Raw genomic sequence first — 23,043 nt, 5'->3', positions numbered from 1 at the left:
CGCCTGGCATCGGCATCGGCAGTCTCCGGCCTGGGGCTCCCCTCCCAATGTGAGTGACCCCTCCATCCACTACTACTACTTTCTTTCCTTCTCTTTCCTCCCTCCACTTTCTCTTCTTTCTGTTCATACTTCATTTACCATCCCTCAAAATATCTCACCATGTCTCACTCCCACTCTCACGACAACGACGTCAGCCACTCCCACGATGACTTCGGTGGTCACGGCCACTCCCACGAGATCCTCGACGGCCCCGGTTCATACATAAACCGCGAGATGCCTCTCTCGGAGGAGCGTGACTGGAAGGACCGTGCCTTTACCATTGGCATTGGAGGGTAAGTTACCCTCACACTCATCTTCAGATTCCATCTAACTCATCCATGTAGACCCGTCGGATCGGGCAAAACCGCCCTCATGCTGGCCCTCTGCCAGGCCCTCCGCGACGAGTACAACATCGCCGCCGTCACCAACGACATCTTCACCAGGTATACAACCGCTTCTTTCTCCCCACCAAATTCCCCCCTCAAATACCCACAGTAATCAACAACTAACCCAATCCCCTTTTCCACCATGAACAGAGAAGACGCCGAATTCCTCACCCGCCACAAAGCCCTCTCCCCGTCCCGCATCCGCGCCATCGAAACCGGCGGCTGCCCTCACGCCGCCGTCCGCGAAGACATCAGCGCCAACCTCCTAGCCCTGCAATCCCTGCACAGACAATTCCAGACCGACCTCCTCCTCATCGAATCCGGCGGCGACAACCTCGCCGCTAACTACAGTCGCGAGCTGGCTGACTTCATTATCTACGTGATTGATGTCGCTGGTGGTGATAAGGTGCCCCGCAAGGGTGGACCCGGTATCACGGGCTCAGATCTGCTGGTTGTGAACAAGATCGATCTGGCTGAGGCCGTCGGTGCGGATTTGGCGGTTATGGAGAGGGATGCGGCTAAGATGAGAGAGGGTGGGCCGACGGTGTTTGCTGTGGTTAAGAGTGGGACGAGAGTCCAGGATATTGTTAATCTGATTTTGAGTGCTTGGAAGGCGAGTGGTGCGTATGAACATAGTTTGGCGAGGTGGAAGGCTGGTGCGAAGAGGGGGTCTGGGAGTGTGGATGATGCGTGATTCATTTAAGTGAGTTTATATGAAAAGAAAATTTCATTTATTTGGTTCGTGTTCGATTGTTTCTTATTCATTGGTGAAGAAGGTTGGCGGTCTATCGTGAAACTTTTGATTTGATATACATACATTCCCAACATGTCCGGTTTTTGTATCTCACCCCAACAAACGCCCTTATAATGCAGACAAACAGACGCACACCAGTTGCTCGAAAGAAGGATCGTGACACACAGACGATAATAAAGATTGGGGGAAGAGAGAAAGGAAACAGAGAAATCCTCTCGCGCGATGGTTAGATAGTTAAAGCAGGGTATCTGAAAGTCGTCCTCCAGCAGTAGCAGCAGAACGACAAGAAGAATACTAAACACAAGTGCACTCGTCCTCGACAGAAGAGGAAGAAGATTAAATCTCCTTCTTGGCGAATCTCGCCAGCGCGGGACCCAAATTCTCCCTCTCGGAGCGCAACTTTTCCTTGTGCCGGGCAGCATGCTCCTTGCGCAACATCTCGGCCTTGACGCGCTTGTCGTCGATGACATTGCGCCGACCCTTCTTGCGCAAGTACTTGCGCAGCGCACTGTTGCGACCCCGACCACGGTTCTTGAGCTTCTCCATGGGGTCCTCGGGTCTGCGATCGAGATCGCGTTCCTCGCGGTTCTTCTTGTCGCTGATCGTGTTGAGCTTTCCGACGAAGTTGGGATCCAGTGAAATCATCTCCGGTTGCAGCTTGTTCAGCAGACCGCGCACCTCGGCTTCCTGGCGCTGCTTGGTGTTCTCGTACGGGTTGGCCTCCAGGGCGTCGAAGTTGGGTTCACCGGCGCCGGGGACGATGATGCTGGCGAAGCCTTGGTCGTGGCCCACACCGAGAACATCTTCGAAGGGGCACCAGCGCATGTTCTCGATACGTTGGCCGTCGCCGCCCCAGGCCATATACGGGCTCTGTACCTTACCTTGGTCGGCGGCCGCGGCGTCGAAGAGACCCCGCCATACGCTGACTTGCGTGCCCCAACCCACAGCTGTGAGATTCCGGTCGCTGATGGAGACGGAGGCGCCCGGTTGGTAGCACGAGTAGCTGTGTACTTCGCGGAACATGCGGATGTCCCAGACGTTCATCTTTTGGTCTTGGCCGGTCGATACCATGTACCGGCCTTGGCGGTCAATAGCCATCGAGCGGACGGGGCCGCGGTGGACAAGGGCCTTCACGAGCGCGGTTTGTGAGTTGGGAGACCAGAGAGTCACTGTGCCGTTCTGGTGGCCGACGTGTAGGATGGCGTTCCATGGGTTCTGGGCGAGGGAGGTGGGAGCACCGAGGCGGGTGGGCAGCTCGGCGACCATTTGACCGGTTGAGGTGTCGGTGTATTTGAGGTAGCCGCTCATTTGCTATGAAGATATGATCAGTATGAGTTCTGTCTGTGGTTATATATTGGGAAGCAGGTGAACTCACGGCGCTCGCAAGAAGGAAGTGGTAGGGCAGGAATTCAAGGAAAAGAGGCTCGAGATGCTTGTTCAGACAGTGCAGTTCCACACCGGCATGGTCGTAGATATAGACAGATCTTTTCTGCGCCACGGCGAAGAACTGATTGTTGTGCAGCCACCGAGCATCGCGCACAGTCTCGTTCAACTGCAACTCGCATCCCAGCTTTCCATTCCGCCAGTCCATCGTCGCCACATGCCCTTTGCGCCCGGCCAACAGCAATTCGCGACCATTCCTTGTGTAATCCATCCGGTAGGGTCCCATATCGGTCAACTTGAGCTCGAATCCCTTCTTGGCCGTTTCGATGCCGACACTTTCGCGAATCTCATCCTGTCGAACTTTGTACGTCCTTTCCAGCTCTGCCTCGGGCTCGAGGAATCCGGCATCGTGCTCGAGCAAAATCTCCGCATCCTTGGCCTTCAGGGCTGCCTCCTTGTACTTGTCTTCCACGGCTTTGAGGTTGCTGCGCAGTTTCTTGTCGCGAACGCTGTGGGTGTGGATGGATTTACCCCGGCCGTAGGTCTTTTGCGCTTCCATCACTCTTTTGCTTTCTTTGCGCTTGTTGTCGGCCGGCGCAACGGCCGTCGTTGTTGGTCCCGCCATGGGGGTGGTGTCTCAATAAGGAGGTAGTAAGATATGAGGGATTAGGAAGAAGTCCAATAAGAGAACTCGTTTGAGTCGGCGAATACTGCAAATGTCGTACAGTCAATAAAAGTCAGAGCAGTAGACGGAGGCTCATCGGCAGCTTTTTCTGCGGGTCAAAAGATGAAAATCCGTGCCGAGCGGCTTTGCTTTCCTCGCTTGTTCCTCCACCGCCTAATTTTTTCCTCTCCAACCGCCGCCGGAGTATCAGGTCCAGATCCCTCTAGAGGCCACTCTCTTTATTGTTTGTGATCTCTGGTATTTAGGTGTATCGCTTTATTCTCGCTCTTCTAATCTTTCACGCTGGCCTCTCTTCCGTACCGATTCAAAGGGTCCAGTGGTGCCAACATGGCGCCCACCCAGACGGTGCAGCATCACCACCGCTCCACAACCAAATCCTCCAATAAACCATACAAGTCTCGCCATGCCTCCAAGAGTGCGCTGAAGGACAAGGCCAAGGGTACGTGCGCCTGAGAACTCTTCCTGTGTCTGTTTTCTTGAAATAGCATCATAGACTGACATACATCCAGGCAAGGTCGAAGGACAAGAGCGGGGCACCCGCAAGACCCCTCACCAGCAGCTCAAATCCAAACTCGATCGCCGGAACCAGGCTCGTCAGAAGCAGCAATTGAAGCATCAGGAGAAGGCACAGTCCGTCAGCATTTTCACCGGTCAGAACGGTGCCCCGCGTCATGTGGCCGTTGTGCCGCTTTCCGTTGACATCGATGTGGCTGCCATCATCCGCGCCCTGAACGAGAGTGTCGATGTTTCCGCGGAGATTTCCCCAGACTCCGCCACTAGGGTCCGTGTCGATCGCTTCCGCCAGAGCTTGCAGTATATTCCGGCGAAATATGACTTGATGAACGCTATGGATGTGTGCCGGATGGCCGATTTCGTGGTCCTGGCGCTCTCCGCCCAAGTCGAAGTGGAGGAACAAGGAGAGCTGTTGCTGCGGTCCATTGAGGGTCAGGGTATCTCGAACGTCATTGCCATGGTTCAGGTAAGTTCGGGTTCCTCGCATATGGCAATGGTTACTCTTCTCACTGACTGTGTTTCGTGTAGGGTTTGGATCAGATCAACCCGGCCAAGAAGCGCCCGCAGGTGGCGGCTTCTCTTAAGTCTTTCGCCAACCACTTTTTCCCCTCTGTCGAAAAGGTCCTCTCGGTGGACTCTCGCCAGGAGTGTTCCAACGCCATCCGTTCCCTCTGCACAGCTACACCCAAGGGTATCCGCTGGCGTGACGAGCGCAGCTGGATGTTCGTCGAAAACGTTCAGTGGCCTGAAACCAACGCGGAGGAGGTCGATGATGTTGTGGTAACCGGTGTTGTCCGCGGCAAGGGCCTGAAGGCGGACCGTCTGGTTCATATTCCTGGATGGGGTGACTTCCAGATTGGTGCCATCACCGCAGCACCACTTGCGACTTCCCGCGGGAAGCGTGACGATGCTATGAATGTCGATGAGACTGAAGCTCCCCAGCTGTTGGATGGACCTTCTGCGGACTGCGATGATTTGGCCACTGTGGCACCAGAGGAGATTGAGATGGAAGATGACGAATTCCCTGTTGAGGAAGAGCGCAAGGGTGTGCTCCTCGACGACCACCACTACTTCTCCGATGACGATTCTCACATCCCCCCGAAGCCCAAGAGGCTACCCAAGGGTACCTCGGAGTACCAGTCCGCTTGGTTCTTGGATGACGTGTCGGACTCTGGCTCTGACCTTGAGGAAGAGGATGAAGTTGAAGAGATGGAGATGGACACCGCGGGAGCGCCCGAAGACGGTGTCTTCCCCGATAACAGGGATGCCATGACGGAGGCTGGCCCATCGGAGTATCCCCAGTCAGAGATGTTCGTCGACCCGTCACCAGAAGACGAGGCCAAAGACCTGGAGGATTTCCGTGCGAGCCGCAGAAAGGAGGCTAACGAAGATTTGGAGTTCCCTGACGAAATCGAGCTTCACCCTAACGTTCTCGCTCGGGAGCGTCTGGCCCGCTTCAGAGGTCTCAAGAGCTTCAAGACCAGCCCCTGGGAGACATCAGAAGACCGTCCCCACGAGCCGGAGGACTGGCGCCGCCTGCTCCAGTTCGCGGACTACAAGGGTTCCAGGAACAAGTTCCTCCGCGAGGCTCTCGTCGGAGGTGTCAACCCTGGTGTGCGTGTCGATGTGCACCTCAAGGCAGTGCCAGCAACCCTCCGCAGCCGGCCCCAGCCCACATCCCTCTTCTCTCTGCTCCGTCACGAGCACAAGCACACTGTTGTCAACATCAACATGCACCTGAACTCCAGCGTCGAGGAGCCCCTGAAGTCGAAGGAGCAGCTCGTCGTCCAATGCGGTCCTCGCCGTCTGGTCGTCAACCCCATCTTCTCCGCCGGCGACAACACCCCCAACAACGTGCACAAGTTCGACCGCTTCCTCCACCCAGGCCGCAGCGCCGTCGCCTCCTGGATCGGTCCTTTGACCTGGGGCGCCGTGCCCGTCCTTGTCTTCAAGAACAAGACCAACCAGGACCCCGAAGTTATGGACTCCGCCGACGACGACTCCCTCAACAACTTCGACAACCTCGAACTCATCGGAAACGGCACCATCGTGGCCCCCGACCAGTCCCGCGTTGTCGCCAAGCGCGCCATCCTCACCGGCCACCCTTACAAGATCCACAAGCGTGTCGTCACCGTCCGCTACATGTTCTTCAACCCCGAGGACATCCAGTGGTTCAAGGCTCTCCAGCTCTGGACCAGACGCGGCCGCAGCGGTTACATCAAGGAATCCCTCGGTACGCACGGTTACTTCAAGGCTACCTTCGACGCCAAGATCAACCCCCAGGACTCCATCGGTATCAGTCTGTACAAGCGGGTTTTCCCTCGCAAGGCTCGCGCTCTGGAGGATGTGGTCTATTGAAGATGATATTGGAGCTCGTATTGTGCCGTTGTTTGTTCGCGCTTGCTTTGGGAAGCCGTTTTGGATATGGCACGGCATGGCATGCAGGAACGATATAGAGATATTTTACTTACATACATTACATACTTCCCATACTTACTCATGATACCACAAAAGTTCGCTTCGGCATGAATTGATGAACTGTTATTGATTATGATTATCATTTGTTGACGAGTGGTTCGATAAATAGATAGATGGATACAGTCGGCTTGAATTTAGTACCTGGTTAGATTTGACTTGAGTGGTGCAACTTGTCTCGTCTATTCAATTTACTCCCTAAACTAAGCATGTGATACAGTACATTATCAGTAGCCTAGCTACAATACCAGTAAACGTAATCAGGCGACACTTTTGTTCTCGATTCACGAACATCGATAGTATCTGTCAGTAAGGCATGCCACGCATCCATCGGCACGTGCAACCTATGCCAATAGCTATAGTTATGATAGAACAGGACAGGACAAGAAAGACAGACAAGCCAATGACACAATATATCTTTGCACGAAAGGAAAACAAACCGCAAGCAATTATACGACGGCACAGCATCCATCTACCTATGGGACCAGCCAACGGGGTAAGGGTAGGGGACACAGTTATATAGTCTGCCCAATTAACTAATCCACCAAGAACAAGAACGAGCGAATGGATGAACAGATCGGAAGCAAAACAGAGAAAACAATGATATTGTTGCTGGGAATAGAAGAGAATAGAATAGAATAAGTCTAAGAGAAATCCTCGCCCTGCTCCTCGATACTGTTCTTGATCCGCAACAGAAGAGTCGTCTTCCACTTGTCCAACTTGCTGAGCTGGTCGAATTGGAATAGCTTGTCGGCGAATGCTTCCTGGTCGCCGGCTTCGATGGTCTGGACCAGGTCAACGAGGAGCTGGTGCTCTCTTGTCGAGGCGAAGGTGGTGTCGATGTCGCGGTAGTTCTCGAGGGCTCTGTTGGCGGCAACCAGGTCCTGTGTGTGGTTAGTCTTGTCTGAAAGGTTTAAATGAGAGGGACAGCCGTACATTGGTCGCCAAGTGGCAGATGCCGGCCTTCAGGAAGTAGTCCTTGACGGACCACTTCATCAGGTTGTTGTTGATCGATGAGCGGCCGATCCGCTCGTAGTGCTCGATAGCCTTGTAGTAGTCGCCTTCGAGAGCGGCCAGATCTGCTGCCTTCAGGTAGTGCTTGTTCGCAAGACTGGAGAACAACACATCAAGTTAGATTTGTATATGAGAAGGCCGAGGATGGACGTACGCTTCAGCATTGTCACCGTCGAACCACTCCGCCGCTTTCTCGTAGGCTTCCAGCGCCTTCTTCGTATCTCCAAGCTCCACCTCGTACACCTCGGCCAGATGTTGCTGTTGCGTGGCCGCGCGCCGGAGGTTACCCTTTAGCACGTAGTGTTGGATAGCACTGGAGAGCACGCGAGCGGCGTCCTCGGGGTCGGATTTGCGGTAGACCTTGAACGCTTCGGTCAGGGTGTTTGCTGCATCATCGGGCTCGTTGAGGTTCTGGGTCTGGATAGAGGCAGCCTTTTCGAAGGCAAGACCGGCCTCCTTGTCTGATCGTTTGGCGATGGGTTAGCGCTCGTTGATCTGAGACAGGGGAGAGAATCACAGGCTTACTCTGCTTCTGCACTCGGAAGGCGTTCGCAGCTTGTGTGTAGAGATCAGCTGCATTCTCGTACTTCTCTGTCCTTCCACCGAAGAAGCTGAAGCCACCAGATGCGCTGCTGAGCGCTTTGTCGGCCTAATGTACGTCATGGGAGTTAGCGATCGTCGTATTCCAAGCATAGCGATAATGGACAGCGGGGTTCGGGGGGGATTACTCGTTGGAGCAAAACTCGGGGATCTTGGGCCATTTTGTGAAGAGGTTGTCGGCCCGAGAATGTGAAGAGGAGAGTGATGCTAGAGGTCAGATTGCAGGCAAAGAGAAGTGGGGATGAAAGTCTGGAAGTTGAGGAGAAACGATGGGAGGATGGATCTAGTTTACTGGGCAGCCTCGCGGAATGGCGAGCTCCCCGCCGCTCCGTCAACGTAGGCGGTGGCCACTTTCCGCCCGGTCCATTGGACGTGCTTCTTTTCTTGCTTCTCTGTTAGTATTTCTATAGCATCTCGACTGTCGCAAACGGAAGCAGTTCCTTCAATTGCTCGTTCCTTTTATTGTTTATCTATTAAGTATATATTCCTACATCTGCTAGAATTTCCTCAACCATGTTCCTCCGTGCAACTCTCCCCCGACTGTCTGCGTTGATCGGTCGTCAACCTTTACGGTGCAGCACCGCCAGGCGCATGTACTCTACCTCCCAACCAGGCGACGCAGACATTGACGCCATGCTTGCGAAGCCTACGTGGTCTGTTCGCTCGTTGCTACCAGAAGAATCCGCCAAACCATCTGCTCCATCAGTGACCCCAGCGCAACTCCGCCATCTGCTCCGTCTCTCGGCTCTCCCACAACCCGCGAACGAGGAAGAAGAGAAGAAGATGCTTGAAACGCTCGAATCCCAGATTCACTTTGTGAAGCAGGTCCAGCGCATCGATGCCACTGGCGTGGAGCCTCTGCAGAGCATCCGGGATGAGAGTCCAGAAGCGGTGCAAGAAAATACAATTGGACTGGAAAAGCTAAAAGAGGCCTTGTCCAAGGAGAGAGTGGTTGGTCGAAACAAGAGAATCCAGCGAGTGGAGAGTCCGAGGAACGAGCGGCCCGATGGAGATACCTGGGATGGAAACGCGCTTGCCTACGCGTCTAAGACCAAGGGGAAGTTCTTCATTGTCGATACGGGAAAGTCAGCGTGAGCTAAGCTGTCCTGAAGTTGGGTCCAGCCTGTCTGACAGGTAACCACAATATCGAGCCCATTTCACTGTTGCACGCTGATGGTCTGGGCGCTGAGTCAGCCATGATCTCATTGCCAATGCTGAAACCGACAACCTCCTTATTCTCTGTGCAACCTGTGAAGCTCCTCCACGAACCATCTGTAGCGGAGACGGAAGGCCAGCCAAAATAATCCATTCTGGAACGTGACTTTGTGGCCGTCTGCACATATGTGGAAGTCATTTAAGGAAAAGCATGCTAGCAAGTTCGGATCCGGGCCCTCGCCCTCGCCCGCTCCGCCGAAGAGCGACCGCGACCAAGACTTGACCACTATCTTGGATCGCCCTCAGCGAGCCGACTTGACTGTTCTTGTCGCGGAAATCACCCAACACATGCGAGATGCGATCGTTCATAACTTCCACGGTCCAGTTCCAAAGGAGAAGGACCCCTCACGTGACCAAGCAGCACATGAACAGGACAAGGACACCGATCCCCTGTCCGTTCAGTCGGATGGGCAGAGTGAGGAAACCACAGCTGTGACTACTCAATCTGAATACAAGCCCACCGCGCAAGATCTCAAATCAGAAGCCAAGTCCCTGGCCAGCTTTGATGATTGGAGAGACTCGGTCCTACTGAGGATTGGTGAAGTTGTGAACCGAGATGAGGAATCCGAAGAAGACACCAATGAATCAGACTCGCCTCAAAAACTGCATGAACCGGAAATCGATGAGGACCAAGGTTCTTTGGAGAAGCTCTGCGAAGTCTACCGACCTGTTGAGACTCCTCTTACGCAGCTACCCAAGGCTAAACGACTACTGATCCTCCATTCGCTACTGCTTCTAATGCTTAGTCTCGAGCACTACAATGCTCGCTCGCGAGTTCTAATGTTGTATGTAGCATCAAGTCTGCATCTCGATGTCACTATTCTAAATGGTGATGAGAGCAAGGTCGCACGTGGATTGCTTGACACTGCTCTTCAGCTCGCGAATGCGGAAGAAGGCCAAGAAAAGAAACGCGACTCCTCCAGGAAATGGAAGGTCGGCATAGCTTCTGTCGCGGGAGCTGCACTGATCGGCATCACTGGCGGACTTGCCGCGCCGTTGGTTGCAGCTGGCCTTGGCACAGTCTTGGGAGGCCTAGGCCTGGGTGCTACGGCTGCTGCCGGGTATCTGGGTGCCCTTGCAGGTAGCGGAGTAATCGTGGGTGGTCTTTTCGGTGCCTACGGAGGTCGGATGACGGGACGCATGGTTGACAAGTATGCCCGTGAGGTGGACGATTTTGCTTTTCTGCCTATTAGGGGCTCTCGACAAAGGTCTGAAGACGAAAGGGAAGCAGCTCAGAATGATCACATGCTCCGAGTCACGATTGGCATCACCGGCTGGGTTACTGAAGAGGACAACTTTGTTGTTCCCTGGCGAGTCATTGGAGCCGATTCCGAGGTCTTCGGCCTGCGCTGGGAAACAGAGCCTTTGATGAAGCTCGGAAATGCTATGAATTTATTGGTCACAAGTGCTGCCTGGGCGGCGGGTGGACAGGTGCTTTCCCGGACCATCTTCGCGCAGATCATGAGTGCCGTGATGCTACCTCTTGGTCTTCTCAAGGTTGCCCGTGTGGCTGACAACCCGTTCAGCATTGCCAAAGCCCGAGCAGACAAAGCGGGCGAGGTCCTTGCGGATGCGCTGATCAGCAAGGTTCAGGGTGAGCGGGCTGTCACACTGATAGGCTACTCGATGGGCTCTCGTGTCATCTTCTCCTGCCTGCAAAGTCTGGCGAAGCGGGGCGCTTACGACCTGGTGGAATCAGCAATCCTAATGGGGTCACCTACTCCGTCCAATGCACCGCACTGGCGTCGTCTCCGGAGCGTTGTTAGCGGTCGGCTGATCAACGTGTACTCGGAGAACGACGCTGTTCTCGCTCTTCTCTACCGAACCAGCAGTCTGCAACTCGGCGTAGCAGGTCTCCAGCCTGTTCAGGACGTGCCTGGCGTTGAGAATCTAGACGTCAGCGAGACCGTCAGCGGCCACTTGCGCTATCAGTTTCTCATCGGGCGCATTTTGGGTCTTGTTGGCCTGCAGAGTGTAGATGCCCAGGAGGTGGCTCGAGAGGAAGCCGCATTGGCAGTGAAGGACAAGAAGCAGGAGCAGGAACGGATCCAAAACGAGCGTCGCGCAGGGGTAAAGGGCGACGAGTCGGCACAGCGAGTGTTGGACAACGGTGATGGAACCGAAGAGGAAGCAATGCATGCTGAGGTTGAACAGGAGACGAGGGATCGACTTTCGCGTATGGAGGTATCCGAAGGAAGCGAAGGTCAAACAGCCCGACCTGAATTCAAGATCAAGAGACGCCCACTTCCATCAGAGCAGAGCTAGATGTTTATACCTTGAGGAATCAATATTAGTGGCATTTTCTTGCAATGTATCGCTCACCATACACCTTGTTGACAACATCGAATAGTTCTTCTGCAGAACTCAGGTATACCTTCGCATGACCATTGTCTTTAGTTGTCTTGATGATCGCGATCGAGATAACGGCGAAACCACGCTCGCCGACCGTTGCGACACGCGGGATCAATAGCCATATGCTTACTTCTAGCCTGGCTGCAAGTCATGCATAAGCGCAGCGATCAGATCGCTGCAAAGTGCGAACAGAGACTTTCGTAGCATAAATATTAGCGACGATCTCAACGTCGACTAGTGAATGTAGTTGAAGCCATCAACGGTTTCCCTGAGTATACTATTCTTTCGGGTAATCTGCCACACTCTTTCACAACCCCTGAGTATATTCCCCCCTATTGCTTTTATAGTGGTACAGAAGAGATAATCAGAACGGGGAGCTATGGTGATAATAGAGGATAAGCGCAATTATTGAGCCCTTCGTCAAGTATATGGCGCTCACTGAATCTATGTCATCTTCGCAGATCAATTTAAATAAACAACAATGTGTATGATTAGGGTGAATCCTTCCAACGCTTGCAATAATTGCAGCCACCATATATGAATGACACCTAGATTTCCAGTAAGGCAACTAACCGGTATACTATCAATTTGCTAGTAAACTAGAAATAAGCTATTAGTTGCTTTTTATCTCATTGCTTCTATATTGATCAACAATGAATCCTGTAATAGCTTAATAAATACTAGCTTGATAGCTTGAAGCAGACTCTGGGAGAATTGATTGTGGTACTATTATCGAATGCTGTCTGCCAACTACTACTAGTACTAGACTACCTAGCACCTATCCATTATGTAAAGTAGTATAAGGGGTAACAACTTAATATTTCTTCTCTCAGTAGATGTGGAACAATAGTATGTATCTACTACCCTGCAGTTCAAGGTCCCAAAATATCATCACTGCCCTAGTAGTAATATTTTCCTTACTAAGTACTTACTAGTATGATATTAGTAAATCCGACTTTTATCCATCATCCAATGAGCAAGACCTCCACGCCCAAATTTCAACGGCGCAAGACAATTAATATAAGTAGTTACTAGAAAGGGTGGAGTCATCCAAGACACCAACACCTGTCAACTTGTCAAGTGTCAAAAGTACTAGTTCATTAGTATCTAGTGAGTTGTCATGTTTTTTATATGTAGTAGTATCCATTCATGGCGGGGAGAGACAAAGCGGGTAAGTACTGTGGTCTTAGTGGAGTTGGTCGGAGGAACTTGGTTGTCTCACTTTGATGAGGGGGTGGAATAGTAATGTTTTAGGACTGACGTTTATAATATGCAGAACCGTTGGTGCCTATTTTAAGGAGAAGGGTACTTTGTATCTCTTGTGTAATGATTATTATGAGTTTATTATTATGTTGATGGATTAGTTTCCATTGAATGGTATTGGCTTGTGGCGTGCTATTAGACTAAGTATGTTGTTCTTCCTGTGCTTTGTAGCTGGATTAATAGAATACACAGCGGCACTATCGATTGAAGTGGCCTGGATTGAGAAAGTCATGCAGGAATCAGTGGTATCGGAAATTTAGTTATTCGATTCTTCTACATGGGTGTGTAAAGTTGTAGTTTGGTACATTGTTCTTGGTATACTCGGGTCATGACTCGCTTCAAATTCTTGGTAGTGATGTCAAGATGCTTGTTGCTTATGCCCAGAAAGGGCACAAAGCTTGGTTGGACGTTGCTGTGCTAAGACTTCTGTCATGAAGTATATGGGAATATTGGCGTGGGGTGTCAAAGCTGTGATAAGGCTGGAGGTTAAGAGGGGTATTATAGCAGAGGGTGTCTTGAGAATATGGATATACTAGTAATACAGAGAATTACTAGTTTAGGGCTGGCTGTTCATGGTGATAGCTATGCATGCATGCTGTGCTGCACACTGCTATAACAACTAGTCAAAAGTACTACTACAAGGCTGAATATAGCGACTACTCTGTATACAAGGCAGAATGATCGACAACACAACAAATACGACTCCTCCCAGCAATGGCTAGAAAACGAGGGAGACTACCATAGTAGAGTGTGTTATAGTGTTCTGCAACTTAACCATATACTTCCGAAGTTTTAAACAGTCAACCTTTAGCAGATGCATATCATGCTTAGGTTACATCCGGTCTATTTACTAACATTAGGTGCTTATAGTGCCCACAATATTCACTCTAAGGGTACCAAGTAGAAAGCATGTGGAAGAGACTGGTGTTCATCATAATAACAGTCTACAACGCTACTCCTGATAGACACTCTTCTCTTTACAACAACAACTACTTACACCACATCAATAACACATGCAAAACTCCTATGTAACTACACCATCCAAACTAACCACGAAAGAACAAACCAAGAACAATCCCAATACAAACAAAATCACTAGTCCCCAACTATCTACCTCCCTAGCACCCGCTTTCCAAATCCCCGATATCCCGAACCTAACCTACTTTAGTTCCCCCCTCCCCTCTAGTCTAGCCCCCTCTAATATCTACTAGTTTGTAGTCTCAGTCTAAATATCAGGAGCATTTAAAGTAAATCATCCTTGGCATGCAGCACCCCGTCGGGGAGAAGGAGAAATCCCACGGGGGGAAAGGGAAAGACGGAGAGAGATCCCGGTGACCTCGGGATGATCTTTGACATTCATCATTTCCATCTAATCCAATTCGAAGGAATCAATTCCGTCGGAGACTAGACTAGACTACACTTTACCAACTTACTAAGTAAGTACTAATAGTAGTATGTAAACTAGTTACCGGTGGAGATGGCTGCCTGCATAATCATATACTAAGGAATTGCTCGGTTGTGGTGTGTGTGGCTTGCGTTAGGTAGATTGTTATGGGGAATGGGTTATATTGACCCGGTGGGGATTTAGTTTTGGGGGCGTAGTTGCCAGAAGGATTAAGCGCGAGGGCGGACATGGCGGACATGGCGGGAGGGATGAGTTCCGAAGTCGCTTAATATTGCTGTTGTGGCGTTAGTTCTGATAGTTGTTCGTTTATTTTTACTGTGTTCTTGAATGTTGGTGATGAGTACATAAGTAGAAGTTGGTAGTAGTTATGTATAGATCATTGTGGTGTGGCAGTGTTGTAATTAATAATAATAAAAGGTGGTGGTCTCTCTCCCTTAGTGGCGAATGAACGAACAACAGTATCATACTACTTTAGGCAGGCTGTTAGTAATTTAGTATAGTCAACTTAGTCTTACTAGTGTTCTCAACTGTGCAGAGAAAAGAAAAAGAAAAAAAGCAATTCCCTCCTGCATGGAAATGTTCTAGCAAAACCCAAATACAATAAGTAAATACTACAATCTTCCCTAGTAATAAACTTCCAACATTATCCCATTCATCCCCTATCTCGGGTCAACTGTGTCTTTCTACGACGTACGGATTCTATCTCCAATAATGTTCCTTTTCGGCTAAAGGAGCAGCAAACTTAACCCGTACCACTGGTACAAAGCGGCATGTCCCTCCTACTCAACCAAAGTTCCATCCTCTTTCCAACTGCCGAGAAGGAAACCTCAAGATGTCTGGACCATCCATCCATCAACCCAATTGGAGTATGACGGAACAATCCGAAGGTTCCTAGGACGAGCGAGCCCTGGTCTAGTTAAACGAATGAAACAAACCAGAAAGAAAACCAACCAGTAAGAAACAGGAGGAGGAAAGTGACTAACACCGAAACAGAAATTGCTCCATTGGGCAACTCGGGAAAAGCGGACCTGGGGCCGAACGAAACCTTCCACAGGCTGGTACTCGCACGAGAAGAAGGGGGAAAAAACAAATCAGCGTCTCGCGTGGGTACGAAGCTAAGAAACCTTAGCTACGCGATCCGATGCTGTGGGGATTTCCCTCTCCCCCAAACCGGCTCGCTCAAGCTTCGATCTAAGTGGGGATGGTAGGCGCTGATCGTTGATGCTGGAGGCGCGCGGGTGGTGCTGATTGGTTGGAGGAAGGGCTTCACGGACGCTTCGTATTGTGTGGTGGATGCTACGCGTATTTGGCTGAAATTGAAGGTAATTATTCGTCGGACTAGTTCATGTCAATCCTTGAGGTGAGCTGAGGATTTTCGTCAAGAGGAAATTAGTGATTATCTTCAATTAGTATAGTATGTATATACTTGGTTATGGTGAGTTATCATGGGGTCTCTCGTAACAGGGATCGTTGCATAGTGTATGGAAAAAATGAGAAAGGAAAGGAAAAAAGAGAAGGAGAGAAGAAAGGTATCCAAAAGAATGTAACGTGGTAATGAAATCGCACAGCCATCCGCCCAATTTGCTGAATCTCCACCGTCAACAATCACCCGCTGTGGCGACCTCCCTTCTGAAAGTCTTCCGGTTCCGCTGGCTCGTGCGAAATCTCGATCGTCGTCTCCTGGTACACTCCGTGGCCCAACTCGGCCAGCTCCATATCCGTCTTGCGCACAATATCCTCTGTAGATGAATCGCGGTCGTCTCGGACCGTGTCGTTGATGCTCTGCATCCCCATGCCCCGCCGGAATCGGGATCCCATCCGCACTTTCTTGCCATCCCGACCCGTGGTGATGTGTGTCTGGTATGCGTTTGATTCCGTGTAGTTGTACATCCGGTCCGTAGTACTGAGTTCGGTTTCGAGCAACAGGTGGCGGCGAGTGAGCGTGTACACAAGCACATCGACGAAACCCGACAACGCCATCAGCGAACCAGCAACGGCAAAGTATGCGCGACTGGGGACGATATGTCGTGCCGTTGACATGCGTCCGGCGGCCAACGGCAGGGAAAGCAAAAGATAGACAAGCGGGTAGATAACCATGTAAATGACAACCCGGTTCAATCTCTTCAGGTTCTCCTGGTGGTTCTGCCGGAGCGTGGCGGATTGTTTCATTCGGCGTCGCAGGTAGAAGAACATGAGACCGTAAAGAACGACCGTGCCGAATTCTGCCAGGAAAATCCATAGATAATGCACCCAAAGACGTTCCGTTTCGTGGTCGGGACCGATCCAGCACTGCAAGACAGGGTGAATTAGTGACTTTGTCCATCTGTATCTCATCTTTGCGGTCGCTTACCCAGCCAGCTTCCGAAATCACAAAGGTCTCGGAGCCAAACATTCCAACAGGAATCAATCCCAAAATGATGATAAATAGCCACAGCCCAACAACACCACCCACAAAGATCGGGAACGGCAATTGTCGGCCTCGTAGCACAACGGCACAGGTGTGAAGGGCAATCGCCAGAACGAACAAACCACTGCCGGGATCGCCCGTTTGAATCCACCATCCTTGAAGAACGCAGGGTGCACTGGGGTAGTAAACATGACCCTTTGCTATCCAGTGGAGACATATCAAGAAAGCTGTTGCTTGTTGCAGATCGACCAAAAGGAGGTTGTAAATGAGAACGACATACTGATTCTCCGCCAAAGGTCGTTTGTAGTATTTGCGCCAGAAGATGAAACGGTAGGTAAGGAATGACAAAAGGCCAAAGGCCGCAATGAATGAAAAGAGTGCAATCACTCCCATGGCAATGAACCCTGCTCGATCGCTACCCTCAAGTACCTCGCTTGTTGAGCGACTAGCGAGGTGCGTTTGGCCAGCACCATCGCTGGCTAGCAGCCGTGACAATCGTAGTAGAGCGAGCATTGTTCATCACCCTGAACTGTAGTTTCGAGGGGAAGAATGTCCAAGGGTCCAAGCGAGGCTCGGAAACGAGTGACAGGCGGCGTGCGTCTTATATCCTACCATATAGAAGTAGAGGTTGGAGCATGTCTTGCGGACCAGAAAATGGGTTCCTATGGATCAAAAAGTCTGGGCAAGGTCCCGGCCCCATAAAGGCTTTTTGCAGTATTTTTTCTTTTACCCGTTCTTGTTATTCAAGTTTGCTGTCCCGCAAAGAGAAAAAAAAAATTAAGATTTGGTTAAGGGGCCACAGATCGCTAGATAATCTTCGGGAGGGGTGCGAATGAGCAAGGATGGCCAGTTTTAGTGAGTAGTAGCGTGTGCAGGAAAGGGACCGAAGCTCGCATAGTGAGTGTTTTAGTGGGATATAGTCCGCACGGTCTCTACACCAGACCCACCTCTGGGTCATGGTATTCTCCGCCGTGCATCCAACAGTGACTCAAGAAAGTGGTCGAACGTTCCCACCTTAGTGTGCAATTGCCGATCTCCCAATGGTCTGGGAAGGAAAGGGGTGATTGTGCTTAGATCGTTGACCTGAGAGCCTCCATGCCCTGTGGATCAACCATCGGATTCTGCTCCCCGGCGTTTACGGGGTAAACACCTGAGTACAATGTGGCGACACACAATTGAGGATTATTGGAGATAGGTGGTGCAAATGTACACAACAGAATTATCCTGAGTAAACCATTTCGGCCCGGTATAGTGCCTCCGCCACTTCGGGAGTGACAGATTCCCCTAACGTTTGCCTGCAGTCGAGCTCGACTAAGGGGCGGAAGTATTCTTTTGCAGAGTCGCCTGCAGTAAACGGTGATGATCTGCAAGCGTCTTATTAAGCAATGTTGAGGGGGCCCCTGGTGCCTCCTGGGCCATCTCGGTGTCGCGCAAACCAGGGGAGTGGTAGATGATCTCCGGACTACGATCTTTAATCAGACGGAAAGAACCTTCCGACGCGGAGGCCTTCACCGAGCACTATGAGAGAAAATTGAACGTTGCCCTGATTGGATATTCCAGAACCAAAGAATATCGGATCAACAGTGCGTCGACTCGAGCGCTGAGGTGGCACACGGTAGAGTTAGCGTGACGGCGCGTCGAAAGAAAGTTATCGAGATCCAGAAAGCTGGGACCAATAAACCCAGCGGGTAAGACCTGAGAACTATGTGCCTTCCTTTACAGGAAGGGATGTCGTGCTTTGTGGAGTTTCCAATTGCATATAGACCGTAGAGAAATAGGGAAGTTGTGCAACTGTGGAAGATGAGGAAGCTGGTATGGAAGTTGAAGCACGGTGGAAGAGAGGTCGAGCATCGACTCCTTTTGGAAGTCACCTGAGCATCCATGAGCCTCATCACCATTCAGCTTCTGATTATTACTTCCAGCCTCGCTCGCACATTATTGCTGGTAATAGCAACAATCACAAGCTTACAAATGTTCCTTCATCTCCACCTCCCGCTCTTCGGTACCGATTGTTCGGCTTGGCTCCATAGTTGCAATATTGCCCTCCAGTTATTCGCACCCACCTAGAAGTTTATCAGTAGAGGATTCTCGGAGCATGGACAGAACTTGAGCTGTCCCTGGCTAAATCAAGATCTCCACGACGCTGACTGAAAAACGGCCGAGAAAAAGAAATAATCTGCAGCTGTACCCCGTTGCTGGGTGAAGATTTTCAGGAGAGAACGAGGATTGGGTAAGAGTGACCGAAAGCTTATTCTTGTCGGTTCACGTTGCTAAGGTGCCGATCCCATCGATTCGATATGACTTAGTGATTCGAACCAAGGAAAGCAGCGGGGTATAGCTGAATGGGCACGCAAATCTGATGAGCTCATTCAAGGCCTTTCGACCTTTCTGGAATGGCCGTGCTGCAAAGGCTGATGGAAGGTACTGTCCGGCCAACTCCTAGCACAATTTTAGAACCATGGTTCGTGCGCAATGGTACCTCTCACCATGGTACTCAATCGGTGGTTGAGTATCTATAAACTACTATGCTTGAATTGACCTTCCGTCTGAGGCATCGTAGGTATTGAGACCTGGCATCTGAACGCAAACACCGAGGGACTGTATGCTGTAGTCGTCAAGGATCTACACCAGTCACTTGGGATCTGCCGTTGATATGGTACGACTTGGGTAAGTTGGCGGCTTTCATCATTCGGCCATGCGGATGAGTCGCCCAATTGCTGTCTCGGCTCATGAAAGCATAGAAAGGAACTCAAACACTCTTGGCTGAGACCTCGTCGTATCGGCAAGAGCTTTTTTGAACATTAGCCGAGAGCGGCCTCATAAGGTCTTAGTCTCAAATTTAATACTAAATGTTTAGACCTTAGCCTCGCCCAAGCAACGGAACTTCGAGAAAGCATTAGCCAACCTGTGTAAACATACCCAAAAGCTCACAGGCCTGTGTTCCGATTTTCGGATCCGGAAGGATTGATCGACAAGAAGCTACTCTTGACTCCAGGGCTAGACATTCTTTCTGGGAGCCTCTCTGTCTTGGCATCCGAATGTTCCATTTAAGGCGCGTGGTTCGTGAACCTTCTATTTCATTAGTAGCTGGAGAAGGTCTGATTTTAGAGCACTGTAGCCAGTTTGGATGCTGCAGGGTTCCAAGCAACGCTCGCATATGCTGGAAGCCACATTCCACATATTTCGAACGCACCGGATGCTGGTTTTCGCTAATGCCCGATAGGGAACATCGGCTGGTGGCCGGTAAACTGCGGGCTTTGAAATGCGTCGCTTGGCGGGCTGTTGCATGACCCGGACGTGTCCGAGGCATAGTCGTGCCACTTGGGTACTATGAATAGGACGTTTGTCTTTAAACCGACCATCTGCACAGGACAAGTCACCCGTCTCCTCCCAGCCGGAGGACCCGGACAGATGACAAGGCTCTAAGGCTGTATGTCTCATTCAGGGTCTAGCCGTGCCATGTCTTATTGGCTCGGACGCTTCACGCCGCGATTACTGCGCCCCCGCATGTCTCTCTCCGCTCGCTATCGATGCAGTGTTGCCCGCCATTGATGGGAGGAATGTCTCACTTCGGGCTTGTGCTTCGCAGATCTATACCCCTCAATGGCCTCGTATAGCAAACAGATGTGATGTCAGTGACTGTGTTTCTATTCAGGGCATCAGGCCTCCCGTTTCTATGCCACAGTATGGAGCCTTGGCCGCCTTGGGTAGGCAAGGCCTCCCGGGAATACTCATTGCCATTTCACCGCTACTGCAGCTTCAAGTGAAGAGAGAGAGGGGAAAGAAAAGATATAAGTAGCTTGACAAACCCCAGAGATTCTCCTCTTCAGTTCAGATCAAGCATCTATTCTACACTCAAGAACAAACCACTACTACCAAACACAATTTCATCCACATCTCACGAGTATCATATCATCACCACTCATCCACCACAATGAAGGCCTTCACCACCATCACCTCTCTCCTCGCTCTCTGCTCCTCGGCCCTGGCCGCACCAGTGGAAGCTGCTGAAGCGGATGGCATCACAGTCTCTGTCTCGTACGACACTGCCTACGATGTCTCTGGAAGTTCATTGACCACCGTCTCCTGCTCGGACGGTACTTACGGCATGCTCACCAAGGGCTACACTACCTTCGGCTCTCTTCCGGGCTTCCCCAGAATCGGAGGCGCTCCTACCATCCCAGGCTGGAACTCTCCCAACTGTGGCAAATGCTATGCCTTGACGTACAACGGCCAGACAGTCAACATTCTGGCCATTGATGCCGCACCTGGTGGCTTCAACATCGGTCTGGATGCCATGAACCAACTCACTGGCAACCAGGCCCAGGACCTGGGTCGTATTGATGCTACCTACACCGAGGTGGATGTCAGTCAGTGCAAATAAACGCCAAAAACATTCGGCATTGTACTTGGGGAATGGATTCGGGTATTGCGGGGATTGGCTATGATGGGATATGATTTCGGGTTTATGATTGATACGCTTGTTTGGGATACTTTCCTTCATCTTACCTACTGTTAATAGCATAATACGGAGCATCAGCATACATACATACATGTCAACATAGTGATCAATGAGCATAAATACTAGTACAGAAGTTTCTGCAAATGAAATGAGAGATACTAAGGTCATATCTACTGTACATCATTGTCTATATATACACACGTTCATGCTACGACATCACCCCAATACCTCGAGCATCTCCTCCACCCTCCCAAACTTATCCCGAATTTTACCCTTCTCCTGTCCACGCTCCCGCTCCGCACGATCAATGCGTTCCCAGTCCGCCCACGACGTAGCCCTCAAACCCCGCTTCTCAGCTTCAGGACGGACACCCTCCCAACCAAGTCCAGAGCTATAACCCGGCGAATTTAACAATGACGCTTTACCATCCTGACCAGCCACATCAGCAGCAATAGCATCAGCCGTACTAAATGCATCCATCATGGTCGTAGCAATGACGCCTGTAGGCCCACGCTTGACCCAGCCAGCGCAATAAAGACCCGGGAGATGCGAGATCAAAGATCCGTCGGGGAGCTGTTCCTTGTCACCGGTGTTGGTTGGGGTGGTAATCCGCCCGAAGCCGTCGTTGGGGATCACCCCGCGGCGTTCATCGAACTGGATGCCTAGGTCTTCTAGTCCGGGTAGTGGGAGGGACTTATAGCCGACACTGCGGAAGAAGGTGTTGGCGGGGATGTTGACCTCTGCGCGCTTGCCGCTGGATAGGTACTTGGGTGTGACTTTGGCGCTGGGCAGGAAGGGATCGGAGGGGTCGAGCTCGTTGCGGGCGAATCTTACGTGGGAGAGGCGGTAGGGGTGGACGGGGGACCAATGTAGACATTCGGGAGAGAGGAGGAAGTCGAGAGACCAGGATTTGGATGTGGTGGTGGGATCATTGGTTGATCCTTTTGCGAGGAGTTGGATGAGTCGCTTCTGGGCTCTTGGGAGAGCGGACATGACGTCTTCTGGGGGAAAGAGATTCTTCGGGACCGGGTCGAATGCTACGCCTGGTAGTTGGAGCAGTTCGCGGAGTTCTTTGATGGTGAATGCAGCCTGAAGCCGGAAATATGTAAGCATGTGATAGGTGTAGTACTCGGGTCGAGAACGCGTACCTGCATCGGTCCTCTGCGGCCAACTACCCGGACACGCTTGACTTTACTTTTTGACAGCTCCTCGATAGCATACTCGGCTATATCCGTCTTCCGCAGGGTATTCACATCCGACAACAAGATTCTGGCAACATCCAGAGCCACGTTTCCTTGTCCGATGATCACGGCGTCTTCACCGGCAGTCAGGTCCGGGGCAAGGTCACGGTGTTCCGGGAGGCCATTGTACCACCCGACAAATTCCCGAGCCGAGTAGACGTTTCGGATTGCCTTTTCACCAGGTATTCCCAGTTCCTTGTCCTTCGGGGCACCGTATGCGAATAGTATGGCGTCGTAGTGTGGCTTGAGAGAGCTGAGGGGAAGGGTTCCGCCTAGTTCAACATTGCCAATGAAGTTGAAGCGCGGAGATGCTGCGACTTCGGTGAACTTCTCTTCGCAGTTCTAAAGACCGGATAGGGTGAGCTTGATCGTCCTTGTCTCTTCTGACTCATAGCAAGGCGACCTTACCTTGACTTCTGGGTGGTCAGGGGCAACACCGTATCGCGCAAGACCAAATGGCACCGGAAGCTTCTCGTACATGTCTACCGAGGCATTATCTACCTTTGAGAGGAGTCGATAAGCCGCATAGAAGCCTGCCGGGCCTGACCCTACCACGGCCACGCGGAAAGGCCGCTCATTCTGAACGACCTGGCTGTACTGACGCGATTGAGCTGTCAATCGTGAGAAGGTCTGGCGCGGAGAATGGCGCACAGACACGCGGGTAATCCGCGCCGTGCAATGACCACAGATATATGGAGCACGCTGAATATTCATTGTGCAGCAAGACGAGGTGTGAGGAAAGAAGCAAAGCCGTCGGACCGGAGGAGAGACAGTTAACTCCGAGGCGCGATGACATAAGAGGGTCCAACACGTGACTCTTATCAAGGCTGGTTGCCGCGCCGACAATCG

General features: G+C 51.3%; 8 protein-coding genes across 8 annotated transcripts; 4 read left to right on the top strand and 4 right to left on the bottom strand.

Moving 5' to 3' along the window:
- The first annotated feature begins 66 nt into the window (after nucleotides 1–66).
- On the top strand, nucleotides 67–1,420 carry BO88DRAFT_403886 (urease accessory protein UreG). Its single transcript, XM_025706473.1, has 3 exons — nucleotides 67–332; nucleotides 384–482; nucleotides 576–1,420. Exons 1-3 carry the CDS (start codon nucleotides 160–162, stop codon nucleotides 1,117–1,119), a joined length of 816 nt encoding a protein of 271 aa, XP_025564053.1. The 5' UTR covers nucleotides 67–159; the 3' UTR covers nucleotides 1,120–1,420.
- On the bottom strand, nucleotides 1,320–3,336 carry BO88DRAFT_259063 (WDR46/Utp7 family protein). Its single transcript, XM_025702272.1, has 2 exons — nucleotides 2,555–3,336; nucleotides 1,320–2,490 (listed from the first exon to the last, which is right to left on the bottom strand). The coding sequence occupies exons 1-2, from the start codon at nucleotides 3,185–3,187 to the stop codon at nucleotides 1,516–1,518; spliced, it is 1,608 nt and encodes a 535-aa protein (XP_025564052.1). The 5' UTR covers nucleotides 3,188–3,336; the 3' UTR covers nucleotides 1,320–1,515.
- Nucleotides 3,337–3,410: 74 nt separating this feature from the next.
- BO88DRAFT_403884 (small subunit rRNA maturation protein TSR1) lies at nucleotides 3,411–6,405 on the top strand. The gene is made up of 3 exons (XM_025706472.1): nucleotides 3,411–3,686; nucleotides 3,757–4,226; nucleotides 4,289–6,405. The coding sequence occupies exons 1-3, from the start codon at nucleotides 3,575–3,577 to the stop codon at nucleotides 6,116–6,118; spliced, it is 2,412 nt and encodes an 803-aa protein (XP_025564051.1). The 5' UTR covers nucleotides 3,411–3,574; the 3' UTR covers nucleotides 6,119–6,405.
- Nucleotides 6,402–8,141, bottom strand: sec17 (alpha-soluble NSF attachment protein SEC17). The gene is made up of 5 exons (XM_025706471.1): nucleotides 7,978–8,141; nucleotides 7,775–7,898; nucleotides 7,404–7,710; nucleotides 7,172–7,346; nucleotides 6,402–7,119 (listed from the first exon to the last, which is right to left on the bottom strand). The coding sequence occupies exons 1-5, from the start codon at nucleotides 8,008–8,010 to the stop codon at nucleotides 6,880–6,882; spliced, it is 879 nt and encodes a 292-aa protein (XP_025564050.1). The 5' UTR covers nucleotides 8,011–8,141; the 3' UTR covers nucleotides 6,402–6,879.
- A 221-nt stretch (nucleotides 8,142–8,362) lies between these two features.
- BO88DRAFT_363170 (DUF726 domain protein) lies at nucleotides 8,363–11,639 on the top strand (the record flags this gene model as incomplete). The annotated part of the gene is made up of 2 exons (XM_025703940.1): nucleotides 8,363–8,800; nucleotides 9,128–11,639. 2 exons carry the CDS (start codon nucleotides 8,363–8,365, stop codon nucleotides 11,327–11,329), a joined length of 2,640 nt encoding a protein of 879 aa, XP_025564049.1. The 3' UTR covers nucleotides 11,330–11,639.
- A 3,929-nt stretch (nucleotides 11,640–15,568) lies between these two features.
- Nucleotides 15,569–17,117, bottom strand: gprD. The gene is made up of 2 exons (XM_025702269.1): nucleotides 16,435–17,117; nucleotides 15,569–16,373 (listed from the first exon to the last, which is right to left on the bottom strand). Exons 1-2 carry the CDS (start codon nucleotides 17,002–17,004, stop codon nucleotides 15,690–15,692), a joined length of 1,254 nt encoding a protein of 417 aa, XP_025564048.1. The 5' UTR covers nucleotides 17,005–17,117; the 3' UTR covers nucleotides 15,569–15,689.
- A 3,308-nt stretch (nucleotides 17,118–20,425) lies between these two features.
- On the top strand, nucleotides 20,426–20,875 carry aspf13 (allergenic cerato-platanin Asp F13; the record flags this gene model as incomplete). The annotated part of the gene is made up of 1 exon (XM_025710699.1): nucleotides 20,426–20,875. The coding sequence occupies one exon, from the start codon at nucleotides 20,426–20,428 to the stop codon at nucleotides 20,873–20,875; it is 450 nt and encodes a 149-aa protein (XP_025564047.1).
- Nucleotides 20,876–21,081: 206 nt separating this feature from the next.
- BO88DRAFT_363162 (NADPH-adrenodoxin reductase) lies at nucleotides 21,082–22,916 on the bottom strand. Its single transcript, XM_025703939.1, has 3 exons — nucleotides 22,603–22,916; nucleotides 22,102–22,536; nucleotides 21,082–22,042 (listed from the first exon to the last, which is right to left on the bottom strand). The coding sequence occupies exons 1-3, from the start codon at nucleotides 22,906–22,908 to the stop codon at nucleotides 21,170–21,172; spliced, it is 1,614 nt and encodes a 537-aa protein (XP_025564046.1). The 5' UTR covers nucleotides 22,909–22,916; the 3' UTR covers nucleotides 21,082–21,169.
- Nucleotides 22,917–23,043: the final 127 nt, after the last annotated feature.

Source organism: Aspergillus vadensis (genome assembly GCF_003184925.1).
Source record: "Aspergillus vadensis CBS 113365 unplaced genomic scaffold BO88scaffold_8, whole genome shotgun sequence".
NCBI lineage: Eukaryota > Fungi > Ascomycota > Eurotiomycetes > Eurotiales > Aspergillaceae > Aspergillus > Aspergillus vadensis.
Note: the sequence above shows the minus strand (reverse complement) of the source record. Positions and strands in the feature narration are given on the sequence as shown.

Excerpts from the sequence above, each read along its gene's own strand:
- BO88DRAFT_403886 (XM_025706473.1), top strand. The coding sequence starts at position 160 with ATGTCTCACTCCCACTCTCACGACAACGACGTCAGCCACTCCCACGAT. Across the intron at positions 333-383 it reads TTTACCATTGGCATTGGAGG|ACCCGTCGGATCGGGCAAAA; the intron begins GTAAGTTACCCT and ends TCATCCATGTAG. Across the intron at positions 483-575 it reads ACCAACGACATCTTCACCAG|AGAAGACGCCGAATTCCTCA; the intron begins GTATACAACCGC and ends CACCATGAACAG.
- BO88DRAFT_259063 (XM_025702272.1), bottom strand. The coding sequence starts at position 3,187 with ATGGCGGGACCAACAACGACGGCCGTTGCGCCGGCCGACAACAAGCGC. Across the intron at positions 2,491-2,554 it reads ACTTCCTTCTTGCGAGCGCC|CAAATGAGCGGCTACCTCAA; the intron begins GTGAGTTCACCT and ends ATATCTTCATAG.
- BO88DRAFT_403884 (XM_025706472.1), top strand. The coding sequence starts at position 3,575 with ATGGCGCCCACCCAGACGGTGCAGCATCACCACCGCTCCACAACCAAA. Across the intron at positions 3,687-3,756 it reads GCTGAAGGACAAGGCCAAGG|GCAAGGTCGAAGGACAAGAG; the intron begins GTACGTGCGCCT and ends ACATACATCCAG. Across the intron at positions 4,227-4,288 it reads ACGTCATTGCCATGGTTCAG|GGTTTGGATCAGATCAACCC; the intron begins GTAAGTTCGGGT and ends TGTTTCGTGTAG.
- sec17 (XM_025706471.1), bottom strand. The coding sequence starts at position 8,010 with ATGGCCCAAGATCCCCGAGTTTTGCTCCAACGA. Across the intron at positions 7,899-7,977 it reads CCCGAGTTTTGCTCCAACGA|GCCGACAAAGCGCTCAGCAG; the intron begins GTAATCCCCCCC and ends GACGTACATTAG. Across the intron at positions 7,120-7,171 it reads TCTGCCACTTGGCGACCAAT|GACCTGGTTGCCGCCAACAG; the intron begins GTACGGCTGTCC and ends AACCACACACAG.
- gprD (XM_025702269.1), bottom strand. The coding sequence starts at position 17,004 with ATGCTCGCTCTACTACGATTGTCACGGCTGCTAGCCAGCGATGGTGCT. Across the intron at positions 16,374-16,434 it reads TGATTTCGGAAGCTGGCTGG|TGCTGGATCGGTCCCGACCA; the intron begins GTAAGCGACCGC and ends CCTGTCTTGCAG.
- BO88DRAFT_363162 (XM_025703939.1), bottom strand. The coding sequence starts at position 22,908 with ATGAATATTCAGCGTGCTCCATATATCTGTGGTCATTGCACGGCGCGG. Across the intron at positions 22,537-22,602 it reads CTGACCACCCAGAAGTCAAG|AACTGCGAAGAGAAGTTCAC; the intron begins GTAAGGTCGCCT and ends TCCGGTCTTTAG. Across the intron at positions 22,043-22,101 it reads GCCGCAGAGGACCGATGCAG|GCTGCATTCACCATCAAAGA; the intron begins GTACGCGTTCTC and ends TTCCGGCTTCAG.